Source organism: Mobula hypostoma, chromosome 5 (genome assembly GCF_963921235.1).
Source record: "Mobula hypostoma chromosome 5, sMobHyp1.1, whole genome shotgun sequence".
Classification (NCBI taxonomy): domain Eukaryota; kingdom Metazoa; phylum Chordata; class Chondrichthyes; order Myliobatiformes; family Myliobatidae; genus Mobula; species Mobula hypostoma.
This window is the reverse complement of record NC_086101.1, coordinates 11,354,372-11,374,377: the sequence shown is the minus strand read 5'-3', so window position 1 is coordinate 11,374,377 and position 20,006 is coordinate 11,354,372. Positions and strand designations below refer to the sequence as shown.

Genomic DNA, 20,006 nt, shown 5'->3' with positions numbered 1-20,006 from the left:
ACTCACCCTGTTAACTGCCATTTTCCCCTATCATCAGCCTCTCCTTGCCAGGAGTCTCATTGCACACTGCCTCTGTTTGTAAACCAACTCCCTCATCCTCAGCACGATCTCTCCGGTTCCCATCCCCCTGTCAAATTAGTTTAATATGCCACCCTCCAGGCATATGGCACCACTACTGTGACAAATGAGGACACAAAGATCACCGCCAATGACACAGAAATCTCTTCCCTCACTTCCCATAGTAACCTGTGGTATAGACTGTGGTCTTATCCATCCTAATACTTTACTAAACAACCAGCACATCCTCTTTCTGAATGTCAATGTTCTAGCATATCAGCCTGTTTTGTGCTGTTCTCAGAAAAATCACTGTCTCGCTCTCGGTAGTTAATACTAAAGCAAAGTCTTCATTAAAGACGTTTCCAACCTCCTCTGACTCCAGGCATGTTTCCACTTCTGTCCCTGATCAGTCCTACCTCACTCCAGTTATCCTTCTGTTCTTCACGTATGTGTACAATGCCTTAGAATTTTCCTTAATCCTACTCATCAAGGCCCTCTCGTATCTTCTAACTCTCCTCAGTCCAGTTTTCAGTTCCATCCTGGCTACGTTCTAACTCTCTAGAGCCCCGTCTGATCTTTGCTTCCCAGAACTGGAAGTAAACTTCCTGCTTCCTCTTGACCTGATGTTCTATATGTCTTGTCAACCATGGTTTCTTCACCCTCCCACCATTTCACTGTCTCAATGGGACAAACCTGTCCATGATCCCATGCAAGCGCTCCCTAAACAAACACCATATCTACATCGTGCATTTCCCACAGAACCACCATTCCCAGTTGACAATCCCAAGTTCCCACCTAATATCATCGTAACTCACCATCCTCCAGTTACACTGGCTGCTCAAATCCCTGTCCAAGGCTATGGGAAAAGTGAGGGAGTTGTGGTCACCGTCTCCAAAAAGCTCACCACTGAGTGATCTGTCACCTGCCCTGGTTCATTGCCCAGTACAATTGATTGTAAGTGATTTTATATTTCCTAATCTTGTCTGGGATTTCCCATCTGTAAGAGGACTGGATGTGACTGAGTTTGTCAACTGTTTTCAGGAAATGTTCCTTCATCAATATATAGAGGTTGCAACTTGAGAGTGTGTGATAGGGAAACAGACAAGGCAGGCGACAGAAGTGTGTGGAGGGGAACACTTTTGATCGAGTGATCATAATTCCATTAGTTGCAAGATAATTATGGAGGATGGTTCTTGTCCTATGCTCTCTAGTTCTAGTCTCATTCAACCTCAGTGAAAATGTCTGCATGCATTTACCCATTCCATACTCCTCATAATTGTGTACACTTCTGTCAAATTGCCCCTCATTCTCCTACACTCAGTGGAATAAAGTTCTAATCTATTTAACCCTGCCTGATAACTCAGGTAGGTCCTCAAGCCCCATCAGCATCCGTGCAAGTTGTCTCTGTACTCGTTTTCAATCGTATTGATCTTTCCTGTAGGTGGGTGACCAGAACTGCAGATAATACTCCAGACTTGGCCTCACCAATGTTTTCGACATAACATTGCAACTCCTGAACTCAATTTATGATTTATGAAGGCCAACGTGCCAAACCTCTCTTTACAACCTGTGACACAACTTTCAAGGAATTAAAGATCTGTATTCCTCAATCCTTCTGTTCCTCAGTGTCCGACCCCTCACCCTGCAATTCCCACCCTGGTTTGTCCTTCCAAAGTGCAACACCTAACACTTATTTGCATGAAATTTCATCTGTCATTTTTCAGCCCATGGTTCCAGTTGATCCATCCTGCTGAAAGCTTTGATAGCCTTCCTCCCTGTCCATCAGACCCACAATCTTGGTGTCATCTGAAAATTTGCTGTTGCAGTTTATCACATTATGATCCAGATCGGTGATACAGAAGACAAACAATAATGGACCTCCCACCGACCCCAGCAGCACTCCACTAGTCACAGGGCACCAGTCAGAGAGGCAATCATTTACTACCTCTCACTGGCTTCTCCTGTGAAGCAAATGTCAAATCCAATTTGCTACCTCATCCTCAATGGCAAGCGACTGAAACACCCTGAATAAACTCCCAAACGGCATCTTGTCAAAGGCCTTGTTAAAGTCCATGTAGACAACATTCACTGTCTTTCCTTCAACAACCTTACTGGTAACTTCCTGGAAAGACTCTGTAAGACAGATTAGACATGAGTTATCACAGACAAAGTCATGCAGACTATCCCTAATCAGTTCTTGTCTGTCCAAAATACTGAAATTTCCTGTCCCTTGGAATAGCTTACCCGCTACCCATGGCAGACTAAGCTGTCTATATAATTTCCTGGATTATTCCTATGTTCCTTTCTTAAACGATGGAACAATATTAACTCTCCTCCAATCCTCTGGCATCTCCCTTGTGGCTGAGGAAGCTTTAAATATCTCTGTTAGGATCCCTGCAATTTCTGCACTAACATCCTACATGGTCTGAAGGGGGACTTTGTCAAGCCCTGGGTGTTTATTCACCCTAATTCAGCAACACATCCTCCTCTGTCAGCTCCATACGGTCCATGATCTCCCTGCTGTTTTGCCTCACTGCTAGAGACTCTGTCCATCTCCTGAGCAACTACAGATGTAAAAAATCCATTTAAGATTTCCCTCCATCTCTTTAGGCTCCATGCACAGATGCCACACTGATCTTCAAGTGGGTCAGTTTTGTCCCGTGCTATTCTTTTGTTCTTCACATATCTGTAGAAGTCCTTGGGATTGTTTTTCACCTTGTCTGCTGGAGCAACTTCACGGCTTATTTTAGCCTCCTGATTTCCTCTCAAGTGTTTGCTTGCATTTCTGATACTCAAGTACCTCATTTGTTCCGTGCTGCCTGATCCTTCTTCATCTTCTTAAACAACATAACAACATTGTCTTTTCTACAGTCCTCTGGTACCTGCCCTGTTGCAATTAATCTGTACGAACAGCATGCAAGACAAATTTCTGGTGCTTGTTAAAGTAATAATACAATTTCAGTTCAATTCAATTTCCATCCGTGCAGTTGAACAGAAAATCCTGACTAAATTTACACGTCAGTCCATCTCACAGGTAAAGCTCATCTGCCGGACGGCTGCAGCTGAGAACGTGGATCATAAAAAGAATTCAGCCCTGAGATCCACTGATGGTAAATGATTGTCACTGCAGAATTCAGCCAAATCCATGTTAAAGTTTGGACCTGCTGATGAAAACTTGCTGACAGGATCTAGGAAGAAAAAGTCACATACTTATTTACACAACTTGTGGAAAATATGGATGGTGAAGGTTGGAGATCCTGCTGTAGATCACTGGCAAAGGAGGCTTTGCTGTCTGATGAGCCAGGACCCCTGGACTTAACCAAGTCCACGATCATCTTGTCTGGGAGTGGACGGTGATGCAGTAATTCCCTCTCAGTGCAGGGAAAGTTTACCAATCCCACCACCAATGGGAGAAATTCTCGAAGAGAATGAGCTGTAGAATTGGCTCGAGCTATTGTTGCCGCATGGAGAGAGGATCCTGTCAGATTCAAACAGAATGTTGGTGGAGGGTTCACTGACCCAAGTACACGAACTCCTGAATTAACATATCCCTCGCTTTCTTCAACAGGAAATGTCTGACCTTTGCCCTTCTCCTGGTGGGATGAGTTGTGTCCCATCATCCGGCCTTGATCCTCATTCAGGGAGGGAGAGGGATGTAGAGGAGTGAGGGGGTGTGGGGAGAGGGAAGAGAGATGGGTGGGAGAGAGAGGGGTTGAGAGAGAGGCGGTGGGAGGGGGGTGGGAGAGAGGGGAGGATGGGGGGGAGAGTGAGCGGGGAGTGAGGGGGTTAAGAGGGGTGGAGGGGTAGGGAGGGGGAAGGGAGAGGGGTGAGAGAGGAGTGAGGACACATACCTGACTGCTCGAGGGGTTTCCATTTTCCTAAAATATATAAAGGCAAACCACAATGGAAACGTTAATAAAAGTAACTTTATAAATAAAAACTAAGATTTACTTTAATGACACACAAGAACACTGACAATATATTAAATACATTTCATGTGACTGTGTCGTTGGACCAGTCAGTGGCCATGCTGACTCTAACATCTGTGACTGAGTTGCTCTTCGTTTCATTGGTGTTTTGTCCTGTGATAAACCAATGATGCTGATCGGACCTTTTGGGACTGTCGCGCTGCAGAACGCGGGTGCAGACACAGGGTGAATGTAGGCTGGGATCAGCAACATCTGACCCTGTAATATTACCAGCCTGCGTCAGAGTGGTGATTGATGTTCGGTGCAGAAATACAAACCCAGTTCTAGGAAGTTGCCACCATGTTCTCGAGGTTGGGGGGAATCACCCAAAGCACAAGGGTTTGGAAAATTCCACTCAGAGCATTTCATTCACACAACAAACAATGGGTGGAGGAAATCAGTGACCAGCGTCTCGGGGGGTGGGGGGAGAATGTTGGGGGAGTGAAGTGAAATTTTGACATATTTGGTCAAAATCCAGCATCAGTCTTTATGGAGGGTTTCAACCCAAAACATCCAGTCTTGATGTAGTTTTTACCCTAAATGTGAAAAATAACTTCCCTCACCAACCATTATGCTAATGGTTATAGCCCCGACAGATTCTGCTTAAGCCACTGTTCCCAGAGAAGATTGCTTGCTCCTATTCTAAGGTCCTTGTATTTCATCAAGACTATTTCAAGAAGCCTTGGTTGTAAAATACAGGAAATTAGTTTATTATTCTTAATTTATGAATCTCTAAACAAAGCAATGTCATGAGGGATTTAAATAATTAATGCTAACAGAAGAAAAGGTTGATTTTATTATATAAAACTGTTATTCTTTATAGTTTCTGAATATTCCAATACTGAAATCTTACCGGATTCTATGAAGAATTTCTGAAGTTCCAGCTCTGAAAAGACAGACCAGTGGTATATTAGAACAACAACACATTTTCAGGACGATTATTTCACTTCCGAAGCTGGAGATCTGAAAGAATGGGGAACACTCAGAGGGTCAGGCAGCTGCGGAGAGGATCATCAAACTCATGGTTGACTGTCTCCCATCAGAGACAAAAAAATGTTGAAGTGGTGTCAGATGTCAGACAGAAGAGCCAAGTGAGGAAATGCACCGTGGGTCAATGTTAGGGTCAAGGTTTAAATGACAACACAAAAACCATTACCAACAGTTGCTGTCAGAAAACATGAACATGGTGACCATGGTTTGAAGTGGTTAAACTCAGTGTTGAATTTGAAATGCTGTGAGCTACCAGCTGTATATGGTGCTCACAGTGTGATTTCTCCTACATTTGTGAGACCTGATGTAGATTGGGGGATTGTCTGGTCAGCCCCTTCAAGCAGGATTTCCCAGTGGCCAGCCATTTTAATGCCAATCCCCTTTCCCATTCCAACATACTGGTCCATGGCCTCCTCTCCAGGCACAATGAGGCCACTCTCATGTTGGAGGAGCAACACCTGATATCCCGTCTGGGTAGCTTCCTACCTGATGGCATCAATATCAATTTCTCCTCCCTCCCCCTCTCTTTTCTCATTCCCCATTCTGACTCCTCTTTTACCCCTTCTCTTCTCATAACCTGCATATCACCTCCCTCTGATGCCCTTCCTCTTCTCTCTTTTTCCATACTCCATTCTGACTCCTCTCTTACTGCTTCTCCTACCCTGCCTATCAGCTCCTTCCTCCTTCCTGATCTCCCATGATCCACTCTCCTCTCCTACAAGATCCCTTCTCTTCAGCCCTTTACCTTTTCCATCTATCATCTCCCATCTTCACACTTCAATTCTCTCCCTCATCCACCAATGTTTCCCTCACCTTCCTTCACCTACCAGCCTCTGGATTGTACTCCTTCCCCTCCACCCATGTTCTTGCAGGCTTCCTCACCCTTCCTTTCCAATCAAGGGTCTTGCTCTGAGACGTTGACTGTTTATTCCTTTCCACAGATACTGAGTTCCTCCAGCACTTTTGTGCTTTCCTACTTAAAAGATGAAGTTCTGTTCTTCATCCTCTGTTAAGCCTTTGAGAACATTGTAGGACACCGTGAGTGGAGAGCTTAGAGTGGGATAGGTTGCACAATCAAAATGCATAGTTTTAAAATTTGGTTTGAGCTATTAAACAAAGTTATCGTACAAAGTGTACCCAGTTTCACCACTGCAGAGGAGCCGAAATATCGGGAACCAAGTTACAGGAAGTACAAGTGAATCAGTGACCAGTTGAACCTCCTGGCACTTCATCATGCAGACACAGGAGATGCAACATCGGGCAGTTTTCTTCCTTACTTCCCAGCTCTATGGCTACAAATATTCTTTCCAGAGACAACGTTCACTGCTGGAATGTCAGAGACTGCTGGGAAATGTGGATTTTACATGATTTCTCCAGAAAATGCTCTGGCTTTCAATTTCAGAGGGAAACTGGGAGATTTTCCACTGGATTTCCAGCCCTGTACTTCACAATATTGCAGAAACGTACCTTTTATACATCTGTTTTGTTTCACATTCCAATAAATCAGGGTGAAGTTTGCAGCAATTACAACACAAATGGTGACGACCAGTGGCAGGACCCATTCAGGAACAGCAGGGAAGAGATCATCTGTAGAATAAAGATCAGTGAATGAGACAATGAAAAAATCTGCAATGCACCCCAGCAAAATTAGATCAGTAAAATTCCATTTGGGTGGAAAGTCCACAACTGCCCAAGCAGCCTCCTCCTGTAACATTAATAGGTGTTCACTGGAAGAACCAGAAATGGCTGCAATGGACTGTTATAATGGAGGCTCTGAGACTTCATCACTGTCACTGATGTTTAATTGTAGAGATATACAGCACAGAAACAGGTCCATCAGCCCAACTGGTCCATGATGACCAACATGCCCCGTCCAAACTAGTCCCATTTGCCAGTGTTTAGCCCAGATCCTCCTCAACCTTCCTTGTCCGTGTGCCTGACAAATTGTCTCTTCAAAGTTTCAATGTTGTTTACTGTCATATGCACAAGTCCATGAAAGCATCAGGCCAAAAGAGAAACACACTTGCAGCAACATCACAGGCTTTACAATGTCACAGAGGTAGCATTCACAAGGAAAACATAAACTACACATAATTTTTACAAGAAAGAACACAATCATAATGAAAAAGAAACAATCTCTGTTGTAGTGCAAAGTGATCAAGGTTGTCATCGTGTTGTTATATTGAGGTAGTGATTAGAGTTTTGTGAGTTAGTTGATGAACTGAACAGGTGAAGGAAAGTAGCTATTCCTGAGCCTGGTTGTGTGGGGGCTTCAGGCTTCTGTAGCTTCTGCCTAATGGTCACTGCAAGGAGAGGGCATGGCTGAATGGTGAAAATCTTTGATGATGGATGTTGCCTTCTTGAGGCAGCACCTCCTGTAGATACTACCAATGGTGGGGAGGGATTTGCCCCTGATGTACTGGGCTGAGTCCACTTTTCCCTGCAGCTTCTTACATTCCCGGGCATTTGACTGTCACACCAGATCGTGGCAGGTATGATGTCGTAGGCATCACTGAATCATGGCTGAAAGAAGATTATAGTTGGGATCATAATGCCCGAGGATACACATTGTATCGAAAGGACAGGCAGGAAAGCAGAGGGAGCAGTGTTGCTCTGTTGGTAAAAAGTGATATCATTAGAAAGAGGTGACATAGGCCAGAAGGTGTTGAAGCATTCTGGATAGAGCTAAGGAACTGCAAGGGTAAAAAGACCCTGATGGGAGTTGCATACAGACCCCCAAGTAGTAGTAAGTATGTGGCCTACTAATTATAATGGGAGATAGAAAATGCATGCCACAAGGACAATATTACAATAGCCATGGGGGATTTCAATATGCAGGTGGATTGGGAAAATCAGGCTGGTGCAGGGGGAATTTCCGGAATGCCGACAAGATGGCTTTTCAGAGCAGCTCGTCGAGCCCAATAGAGGATCAGCTATTCTGGATTGGGTGTTGTGCAATGAACCACAATTGATTAAAGAGCTTCAGGTAAAAGGACCCTCAGGGGAGTGTGATCATAATATGATAACATTCACCCTGAAATTTGAGAAGGAGAAGCTAAAGTCAGATGTATCAGTATTACAGTGGAGTAAGGGGAATTCCAGAGGCATGAGAGAGGAGATGGCTGGAATTGACTGGAAAAGAACACTGGCAGGGATGACAGCACAGCATCAATGCCTGGAATTTCTGTAAGCAATCCAGAAGGCACAGCATATATGCAATCCCAAATAGGAGAAATTTTCAAAAGTAAAGATGACACAACCGTGGCTAACAAGAGAAGTCAAAGCCAACATAAAAGCCAAAGAGAGGGTGTATAATAGAGAAAAAATAGTGGGAAGTTAAAAGGATTGAGAAGCTTTTAAAGCCAACTAAAAAGTAATTAAGAAGGTAAAGATGGGATATTAAAGTAAGCTAGCCAATAATATTAAAGAGGATGCCAAAAGTTTCTTCAGATATACAGAATGTAAAAGAGAGGTGAAAGTGGATATTGGACCACTCAAGAATGATGCTGGAGAGCTAGTAATGGGGGACAATAAAATGGCAGATGAGCTGAAGAAGTATTTTGCATCAGTCTTCATTGTGCGGGGCACTACCAGTATGGTGGAAGTTCTAGGTGTCAGGGGTCATGAGGTGTGTGAAGCTACCATAACAGGAAAGAATGTTCATGGGAAACTGATGGTAGATCAGTCACTGGACCAGATAGCGTACACCCCGAGTGCTAAAAGAGGTGGCTGAAGAGATCATGGAGGTATTAACAATGATATTTCAAGAATCACTAGATTCTACAATGGGTGCAGAAGACCGGAAAATTGCAAATGTTACTCCACTCTTCAGAAAGCAGAGAGTCAGAAGAAAGGAAATTATAGGCCAGTTGGTCTGACCTCAGTGGTTGGGAAGATGTTGGAGTGAATTTTTAAAGATGAGGGACTTGGATGCATATGATAAAATAGTCTGTAGTCAGCACTGTTTTCTCAAGGGAAAATCTTGCCTGACAGATCTGTTGGAATTCTTTAAAGAAATATCAAGCAGGACAGATAAAGGAGAATTAGTTGATGTACTTGGATTTTTAAAGTAAATATGTCAAAATATAGGTCTGGTCCACGGGTTGAGATTCTAAATTGGAGCAAGGCCTGTTTTCATGTCATCAGAAATGATCTGGCAAATGTGGATTGGGAGTGGCTGTTTTCTGGCAAAAGTGTACTTTGAAAGTGGAGGCTTTCAAAGCCAAATTTTGACAGTGCAAAGCTTGTACTTGTCTGTCAGAATAAAAGGTAAAGACAACAGGTGTCGGGAACCTTAGATTTCAAAAGATACCGAGGCTTGGGTTAAGAGAGGAAAGGAGTTGCATAGCAGGTGTAGGCAGGTAGGAACATATGAGGTGCTTATGGAGGACACAAAAAGCAAGAGAACACAGGAGGTGTGCAGAAATTGTTGGGACCCCAGCAGAGGTATTTAAAATATCCCTTGCAACAGGACAGGTACCAGAGGATTGTAGAAAAGACAATGTTGTTGTGTTGTTTAAAACAGGCTCTGAACCAGGGAAATTACAGGCTGGTGAGTCTGATATTAGTTGTGGGAAAGTTATTGGAAGGTCTTGAAAGGAACCAGATATATAAGCACAGTGCCTCTAAAAAGTATTCACCCCTTGGAAGTTTTCAGATTTTACTGTTTTATAGCATTGAATCACAGGTGACCTAATTCAGCAATTTTGAAACTGATTAACAGAAAAAGATTCTTTCGTGTCAGAGTGAAAATGATCGAAGTTTATTACAAATATAAAACATAGAATAATAGATTGCATAGGTATTCATCCCCATTAATATGACATACCAAATCATCACTGGTGCAGCAAAATGGTTTTTAGAAGTCACATAATTAGTTAAACAGAGATCTGTTTTTGGAGACCTGTGTACAGTCAAGGTGTTTCAAATGACTGCAGTAAAAATACACCTGTATCTGGAAGGACCAACTGCTGGTGAATCAGTATCCTGGCAAATTCAACATTCGGTAGGTTTCAATGAGATCCCCATGCATTCTTCTAAATTCCAGTGAGTACACACCCAAAGCTGCCAAACACTCCTCATATGTTAACCACTTCATTCGGGACACTTTCTCGTCAACCTCTTCTTGGCTCTTTCTAATGACATTACATTCTTTCTGCGATATGGGGACCAAAACCGTGGCCCGACCCGTCTTATAAAGGTTCGGTATTATCTCCTTGCTTTGATATTCTACTCCCCTTGAAATAAATACCAACATTGCATGTGCCTTCTTTACCACAGGATCAACCTGTAAATTACCTTCTGGGAGCCTTGCATGAGAACTCCCAAGTCCCTCTGCACTTCTGATATTTGAACCTTCTCCCCATTTAGATAACAGTCTGCACTGTTGTTCCTTTTACCAAAATGCACTATCATACACCTCACAATACTGTATTCCATCTGCCATTTTTTGCCCATCCTTCCAATTTGTCCAAGTCCTGCTGCAACTACATTGCTTCCTCAGTACTACCTACCCCTCCATCTCTCTTCGTATCATCCACAGACTTTGCCACAAAACGATCAATTCCATTATCTAAATCACTGACAAACAATGTGAAAAGTAGCAGTCTCAATACTGACCCCTGGGGAACACCACTAGTCACCAACAGCCAACCAGAAAAGGCCCCCTTTATTCCCACTCACTGCCTCCTGCCTGTCACTATCCATGCCAGTATCTTTCCTGCAAAACCATAGGATTGTATCTTGTTAAGCAGCCTCATGTGTGGCACCTTATCAAATGCCTTCTGAAAATCCAAGTAAATGATATCCACTCTCTCTCCTTTGTCCACCCTGCTTCTTCCTCGAAGAACTCTGACAGATTTGTCAGGCAAGATTTCTCTTCACAGAAACCATGCTGACTTCGACTTATTTTATCATTAGTCTCCAAGTACCTCGAAACCTCATCCTTAACAATAGACTTCAACACTTTCCCAACCACTGAGGTTAGGCTAACTGGCTTATAATTTACTTTCTTTTGCTTTCCTCCCTTCTTAAAGAGTGAAGTCATTTGAAATTTTCCAGTCCTCCAGGAACAAGTCAGAATCAAGTGATCCTTGAAAGGTCATGACCAATGCATCTGATATCTCTTCAGCAACCTCTCTCAGGAATCTGTCTTAGGCACCTTTGAGCTTGCCTAGCACGTTTTCCTTTGTAAATGCAATGGCACTCACTCCTGCTCCCTGACACTCACGGATGTCCGGCAAACTGCTCGTGTCTTCCACAGTGAAGACAGATGCAAAGCACCCATTAAGTTCATCTGCCATTTTTTTGTCCCCCATTACTACCTCACCAGCTTCCTTTTTCAGTGGTCCATTATCAACTCTCACCTCCCTTATACTCTTTATTTAACTGAAAAAAAAACTTTTGGTATTCTGCTTTATATTACTGGCTGGTCTGCTTTCATATTTCATCTTTTCCTTTTAGCTTTTTTGGTTGCCTTTTTGTTGGATTTTAAATCATCCAACTTCCCACTCACTTTTGCTACCACATATGCACTTTCTTTGTCATATATGCAGTCCTTAACTTCCTTTGTCATCCACAGTTGCTTACCCCTGCCATTTGAGAACTTTTTCCTCTGTGGGACATATCTATCCTGCGCCTTGTGAACTATTCCCAGAAACTTCAGCCATCTCTGCTCCACCGTCATCCCTGTAAGTCTCCTACATAAATCCTCATAAGATGACATCCCAGGGTCATCCCTGCCAATATCCTCCAATCCGCCTGGGCAAGCTCCTTCCTCATGCACCTGCAATTCCCTCTATTACATTGCGATACAGATACATGTGAGTTATGCTTCTCCCTCTCAAATTGCATTATGAATTCAATCCTATTGTAATCATTACCTCCTAAGGGTTCCTTTACATTAAGCTCCCTAATAAGATCTGGGTTATTACCCAATTCTCAATCTCAGATAACCTTTCCCCAGCAGGCTCAAGCACAAGCTGCTTTAAAAAGCCATCTCATAGGCATTCAACAAATTCCCTCCCTTGTGATCTGACACCAACCTGATGTTCCCAACACCCTTGCATATTGAAGTCCCCCATTACAATTGTGTCATTACCCTTTCCAGCTCCCTTTGGAATCTCAACCCCACATCTTGGCTACTATTTGGAGGCTTATATATGATTCCCACAATGGACTTTTTAATCCTTGCAATTTCTTAACTCCACCCACAAAGGTTCAACATTCTCTGACATTATGCCACCTCCATCTAAAGATGCAATTCCATCTCTTACACACAGAGCCACACCACCAACAATGCCTTCCTGCCTTTCCTTTTGATACAAAATATATCCTTTGATGTTAAACTCCCAACTATTGCCTTCTTTCAGCTACGACTCAGTGATCCACACACCGTCATACCGACCAATCTCTAATTGCGCCACAATATTGTCCACCTTATTCCAAATGCTACGCGTATTTAAATACAGTACCTTGTTCATTGTACATCAAGCAGTAGTAAATCATAGAAACATAGAAACATAGAAACATAGAAAATAGGTGCAGGAGTAGGCCATTCGGCCCTTCGAGCCTGCACCGCCATTTATTATGATCATGGCTGATCATCCAACTCAGAACCCAGCCTTCCCTCCATACCCCCTGACCCCTGTAGCCACAAGGGCCATATCAAGGCAACTGGACTTGCTGTGTTGTCGAGAAGATATTTCGCCACTCATCAGAGAGGCTTCTTCAGTTCTAATCCAATGTGGGTAGTTTTCCAGGTATTATAAGCCAGAAAACTACCCACCGTGGATCAGACAACACAGCAAGTCCGGTTGCCTTGATTTACTACTGCTTGATATTCCTCATTGAAACCAATCAAATGGTGAAAAGCTTGACAGAGTGGATGTGGAGAGGATTATTCCTATGGTGGGAGAGCCTAATACCAGAGGACATAGCCTCAGAATAGAAGGGCATCCTTTTAGAATGGAGATGAGAAGGAATTTCTTTAGCCAGAGAGTGGTGAATCCGTGGAATTTTTGCCACAGACAGCTGCAGGGGCCAAGTCTTCACGTATATTTAAGGCAGAAGTTGATAAATTTTTGATTGGTCAGGACATGAAGGATACAGGGAGAAGGCAGGAGATCGGGGCTGACAGGAAAATTGGATCAGCCATGATGAAATGGTGGTGCAGACTCAATGGGCCAAATGGCTTAACTTTGCTCCTATATCTCATGGTCTCTTGATACTTTAACCCAGGGGGGAAACTGTGTGAATTCTTCCTCTCCATGCCCATCAATATTTTATACATCTCTATAAGATCACTAGTTCCTTCAGTTTGTTATAGCCAGGCCAGTTTTTGGGGATGAGCTCCCACTACCTATTTAATGTTCCCAATGGTGTGCATCTCAAATAGCCTCTGACAACCAAGTCCAGCTCCTGGCCTTCATGCCTGACAGAACGGTTTCTACTGTCAGGAGAAGGGCCAAAAGCAGGTTACTGGCAGCTTAAAACGAGTCACTTTGAGTAGATGGGGCTTGTCAGCTGAGGCTGGCAGATCATCTTGCAAAAGGAAAACTCTGACCTCAAACCTCCGCTGTCCTGTGGCTACACCCAGTCATGGGGATGGCTTCAGGAGTACACCCGGAGTTAGAGTCCTACAACACGACTGATGCCAAACTGTATTGGTTTCTGATGTTCCTTTTGATGTTTCAGCTGTTTGGAGAACAAAAACCTGCTGCATGAGCAACAGTTTGCTCTCCATATCATACTGCCCTGACTTGTGTACCAATTTATATAATCATGTAAACAGCTCAGATGCAATATCCATGTTTGACCCCAACCAATGGAAGGTACCACAGAATAAAAGCCAGGACCAACAGGCTCTGGGACAGCTTCTACCACCAGGCCATCCGACTGATTAATTCATGCTGACGCAACAGTATTTCTATGTTATATTGACTTTTCTTTCAATATTTATTGATTTGATTTCTATATATAAGAATACAGAGTTCAAGAGAATATATATTATAAAACAAAAAACAAAATATAATATTACCAGATGTAGTATATTAAATCACATTAACAAACTCCTTACTCTATATTCATATGGATTAGATTAGTTCGTATATTTGAATATAAACAATTTTATTGAGAAAAAAAAAATCTACACCCACTACCAAAGCCACCAAAATCTACACCCACAACCAAAGCTACACCCACTATTGTTTGGGAAAAAAAAGAAAAAAGAAATTTATCAGATAATAAAATATACTATTAACCACCTTCTGTACTTCAATAAGAAATCAAAGATTATGAAAATAATTTGAAAATGGCCCCCACAAATTTTGAAAATCTTGGTTAGATTCAGAAATTGAACAAAAAATCTTTTCTAAATTTAGGCATGCCATAACATCCCGTAACCAGAGCATGATTAGGCGGAACAGCATCCTTCCATTGACTATCCCATTTGCAGAGAATATTTATTATAAATTACTATAAATTGCACATTGAACATTTTCTCCCCATGTATATGAAGGATGTAAGTAATAAAGTCAATTCGATTCAATACAAGTATGTAGTTACTGTAATTGATTTACTTATTTATTTTTTCTTTATTTTCATGTATTGCATTGTACTACTACTGCTAAATTAACAAATTTCTCAAGCTATGCCGGTGATATTAAACCTGATTCTGAAACACTGTTCTCCTGGTACTCCACATCCTTTTCCTTAGTAAATACTGAAGCAAGGTATTAAGTACTTCACTCACATTCTCTGCATCCAAGCAAGTGTTCCCCCTTAATCCCTGAGTGGTCAATTTCCTTAGTTATCCTCTTGCTTTTGGCATATTTATAGAATGCCATGTGATCCACCTTAAACCAACCTGCCAAGGACTTCTCATGGCCCCTCCAGTTTCCTAATTCCCTTCTTTAGTTGTTTTCTGGCTTCTTTATACAACTCATTTGCTTCGTCTGATCCTAACTTCCAAAGCCTGACATATGTTTCCTTTTTCTTGACTAAATTCATCACCTTCATGGACATCAAAGGTTCTCTTATCCTTCTTTCTAACAGGAACATAACTTTGCTGTACTCTGTACTCTCTTTGCACAGCAGTTTGCAAGCGTCTTTGAAGCTGCAACTGTTCCAGCTGCTACCATCCGGGAAACGGTACCACTGCAAAACATCAGGACCAACAGGCTCCGGGACAGCTTTTTCCACCAAGCCATCAGACTGATTAATTCACACTGATAGAATTGTAATTCTATGTTATATTGACTGTCCTGTTGTACATACTATTTATTACAAGTTACTATAAATTGCACATTGCACATTTAGATGGAGATGTTGCGTAAAGGTTTTTAGTCCTCATGTACATGAACGATGTAAGTAACAAAGTCAATTCAATTTAATTCAAAAACGCAGCGACCGTGTAAGAAGAGGACGAGTGAGAGAGGCCAGCAAGACACCGATGACAACTCTGGAGGAGTTACAAGCTTCAGCGGCTGAGATGGGAGAGACCGTTCATACAACAACTGTTGTCCGGGTGCTTCACCAGCTGTAACTTTGTGGGACAGTGGCAAAGTGAAAGCCACTGTTTAAAAAAATCACATGAATCTCATCGTGAGTTCACCAGAAGGCACGTGAGAGACCCTGAAGTCAGCTAGAAGGTTCTACTGTCTAATGAAACCAAAATTGAGCTTTTTGGCCATCAGACTAAACACACCAGCCCTACTGTGAAGAATAGTGGTGGCTACATCATGCTGTGGGGATGCTTCACTGCAGCAGGCCCTGAAAGGCTTCTGAAGGTCGGGGGTAAAACGAATGCAGCAAAATACAAGGAAATCCTGGAGGAAAATCTGATGCAGTCTGCCGGAGAGCTGCGACTTAGGAGATTTCTTTTCCAGCAAGACAATGACCCCAAGCATTAAGTCACAGCTACACAGGAATAGCTTAAAAACGACAAAGTTAATGTCTGCAAGTGGCCAAGTCAGAGTCCAGACCTCAATCCTATAGAGAATTTCTGGCTGGACTTGAAAAGGGCTGTTCACTCGTGATCACCATGCAAACTGACAGAGCTTGAAGAGTTTTGAAGTGGGTCAGTAATTACACAATCAATTATTTTGTAATAATTGGAATAAATTTCGACCAATTTGTAGAAATTTGCATTCACTTTACATGAAAGAGACTTTACTGTTAATCAGAGTCAAAAAAGCCAAATTAAATCCACTGATATTCAAGTAAGGCATTTGACAAGGGCCCACATGGGAGGCTGGCCAAGAAGGTTCAGTCGCTCGGCATGCAGAATGAGGTAGTAAATTGGATTAGACATTGGCTTTATGGGAGAAGACAGAGAGTGGTAGTAGAGGGTTGCCTCTCTGACTGGAGGCCTGTGACTAGTGGTGTGCCACTGGATCAGTTCTGGGTCCTTTACTGTGTGCTGTCTACAGTATATCAATGATCTAGATGATAATGTGGGTAACTGGATCATCAAATTTGCGGATGACACCCAGACTGAGAGTGTAAGGAAGGCCATCATGACTTGCAAAGGGATCTGCATCAGCTGGGAAAACGGGCTGAAAAATGGCAGGGGGAATTTAGTGCAGAGAAGTACAAGGTTTTGCACTTCATTAGGAATAACCAGGGTAGGTCTTACGTAGTGCATGGTAGGGCACGGAAGATTGTGAGTAAATAAAGGGATCTGGGAATACAGATACATAATTTGTTGAAAGCCATCTCACAGGTATAAAGCTTCTGCAAAATTGGCCTTCATGAATCAATGTATTGAGTACAGGATCGTAAACACAAAATAATCTGCAGATGCTGGGGTCAAAGCAACACTCACAACACGCTGGAGGAACTCAGCAAGTTGGGCAGCATCCGTGGAAACGAGCAGTCAATGTTTCGGGCCGGAACCCTTCATCAGGACTGAAGAGGGAAGGGGCAGAGGCCCTATAAAGAAGGTGGGGGGAGGGTGGGAAGGAGAAGGCTGGTAGGTTCCAGATGAAAAACCAGTAAGGGGAAAGATAAAGGGGTGGCGGAGGGGAAGCAGGGAGGTGATAGGCAGGAAAGGTGAAGAAGGAATAGGGGAAAACACAATGGGTAGTAGAAGGAGGCGGAACCATGAGGGAGGTGATACGCAGCTGGGGGAGGGGGCAGAGTGAAATAGAGATAGGGGAAGGGAAGGGGAGGGAATTACCAGAAGATGGAGAATTCTATGTTCATACCAGGGGGACCTCTTCGGCGAGCATCTCCGCACCGTCCGCCACAACAAACAGGATCTCCCAGTAGCCACCCAGTTTAACTCTGCTTCCTATTCCCTTTCGGATATGTCCATGGCCTCCTCTACTGCCTTGATGAGGCTAAACTCAGGTTGGAGGAGCAACACCTCATATACCGTCTAGATAGTCTCCAGCCCATTGGTATGAACATAGAATTCTCCAACTTCTGGTAATTCCCTTCCCCTATCTCTATTTCACTCTGCCCACTCCCCCAGCTACCTGTAACCTCCCTGCTTCCCCTCCCCCACCCCTTTATCTTTCCCCTTACAGGTTTTTCACCTGGAACCTACCAGCCTTCTCCTTCCCACCCTCCCTTCACCTTCTTTATAGGGCCTCTGCCCCTTCCCTCTTCAGTCCTGATGAAGGGTTCCGGCCCGAAACTTTGACTGATCGTTTCCACAAATGCTGCCCAACCTGCTGAGTTCCTCCAGCACATTGTGAGTGTTCCTATTGAGTATAGGAGATGTTATGTTGATAATGTTTAAGGCGTTGGTGAGGCTTAATTCGGAGTATTGTATGCATTTTGGTCACCTACTTACAGGAAAGATGTAAACATGGTTGAAAGAGTACAAAGAAAATTCACAAGGATGTTGCCACATCTGGAGGACCCGAATGATAAGGAAAGATGGAATAGGTTAGGATTGTATTCTTCAGAACATAGAAGATTGGGATGAGATTTGACAAAGGTGTACAAAATTATGAGGCTATATAAAATAAATGAAGGTGGGCTTTTTCCAGAGGTTGGGTAGGACTACAACCACATGGCATAGGTTCAGGGTGAAAGGTGAGAAGTTCAAGGGGAAGAGGAGGGGAAACTTTTTCATTTAGAGGGTCATGAGAGTGTGGAATGAGCTGCTAACACAAGTGGTGCATGCGATCACAATTTCAATGTTTACGAAAAGTTTACATTCAGGCATAACTGCGCAAGCGCGTGGATGTCAGCGAGTTAGACCAGCGGGAAGGATTTACAAGAAGACAGTTTTGTAGAGTGGGTGTCAGAGTAGAGGGAGACAGAGTAGGAGGGCTTTGGTTGAACAGAGCTTTGGCGATAACAGGTCGAGGCAAGGTAGATAGCTTGTGAAGAATAGGGATAGGAAGTATGTCTGTGAGGACGGTGATCTGGACTGGGTGTCAGATGTGGGATGTCAGGGAGACTCCCAGACTCCCGGACGGCCACATATGCACCAGGTGCGTCAAGCTGCAGCTCCTTAGGGAAATGGAGATGCAGCTCGATGACCTTCCTCTGGTCGGGGACAGTGAGGAGGTGATAGAGAGGAGCTACAGGCTCACTGGGGCCTCGGGAGACAGATAAGTGGGTAACAGTCTGGAGAAGGAAGGGCAGGAGTCAGAGGCAAGAGAGCACCCCTGTGGCTGTCCCCCTTCACAATAAGTACTCCTGTTTGAGTACTGGTACTGGTGGCGGGGGGGAACAACCTACATGGGGGAAGCAACAGTGGCTGCACCTCTGGCACAAAGTCTGGCGCTGAGGCTCAGTAGGGTAGGGAAAGGAAGAGGATGGCAGCAGTGATAGGGGACTCTATAGTCAGGGGGTCAGACAGGCGATTCTGTGGATGCAGGAAAGAAACACTGATGGTAGCTTGCCTACCAGGTGCCAGGGTTCAAGATGTTTCTGATCACGTTCACAGTATCCTGAAGTGGGAAGGAGAACAGCCAGATGTCGTGGTATCTATTGGTACCAATGACATAGGTAGGAAAAGAGAGGAGGTCCTGAAAACAGACTGCAGGGAGTAGGGAAGGAAGTTGAGAAGCAGGACCTCAAGGTAGTAATCTTGGGATTACTGGTGTGCCATGGGACAGTGAGTATAGAAAGAGAATGAGGTGGAGAATAAATGCGTGGCTGAGGGATTGGAGCAGGGGGCAGAGATTCAGATTTCTGGATCATTGGGACCTCTTTCGGGGCAGGTGTGACCTGTACAAAAAGGATAGGTTACACTTGAATTTGAGGAGGACCAATATCCTGGTGGGGAGGTTTGCTAGGGCTATTCAGGAAAGTTTAAACTAGAACTGCTGGGGTGCGGGACCCAAACTGAAGTGACAGAGGAAGAGGTTGGCTCACAAATGGAGAAAGCTTGTAGGCAGTGTGAGAGGGAGGATAGGCAGGTGATAGAGAATGGATACGCTCAGACCGATGGTTTGAGATGTGCCTATTTTAATGCAAAAAGCATCATGAACAAGGCCGATGAGCGTAGAGCATGGATCAGTACTTGGAGCTATGATGTTGTGACCATTACAGACTGAGATGACTAAAGGGCTGGAATGGTTAGTTAGAGTGCCAGGCTTCAGAAGTTTCAGACAGGGAGGGACTCAAAAGAGTTGGGGGTGTGACACTGCTGATCAGAGATAGCGTCACGTCTGCAGAAAAGGAGGAAGTCATGGAGGGATTGTCCACTGAGTCTCTGTGGGTGGAAGTTAGGAACAGGAAGGGGTCAATAACTCTACCTGGTGTTTTTTATGGAGCACCCAATAGTAACAGGGACATTGAAGAGCAGATAGGAAGACAGATTCTGGAAAGGTGTAATAGTAACAGGGTTATCGTGGTGGGAGATTTTAATTTCCCAAATATTGTTTGGCATCTTCCTAGAGCAAGGGGTTCAGGTGGGGTGGAGTTTCTTAGGTGTGTTCAGGAATGTTTCCTGACACAATATGTAGATAAGCCTACAAGAGGAGAGGCTGTACTTGATCTGGTATTGGGAAATGAACCTGGTCAGGT

At 43.7% G+C, this 20,006-nt stretch overlaps 1 protein-coding gene across 2 annotated transcripts in view; it reads right to left on the bottom strand.

Annotated features, from left to right (window-relative positions):
- The window catches only part of LOC134346578 (butyrophilin subfamily 3 member A1-like), a 94,984-nt gene that overhangs the window by 12,903 nt on the left and 62,075 nt on the right, over nucleotides 1-20,006 (bottom strand). For both annotated transcript variants that reach the window (XM_063048008.1, XM_063048007.1), the window contains 3 exons: nucleotides 6,483-6,602; nucleotides 4,879-4,911; nucleotides 3,909-3,935 (listed from right to left, as the gene is read on the bottom strand). In XM_063048008.1, coding sequence (XP_062904078.1) covers nucleotides 3,909-3,935; nucleotides 4,879-4,911; nucleotides 6,483-6,602 — 180 coding nt within the window. The remainder of the gene's footprint in view (nucleotides 1-3,908; nucleotides 3,936-4,878; nucleotides 4,912-6,482; nucleotides 6,603-20,006) is intronic.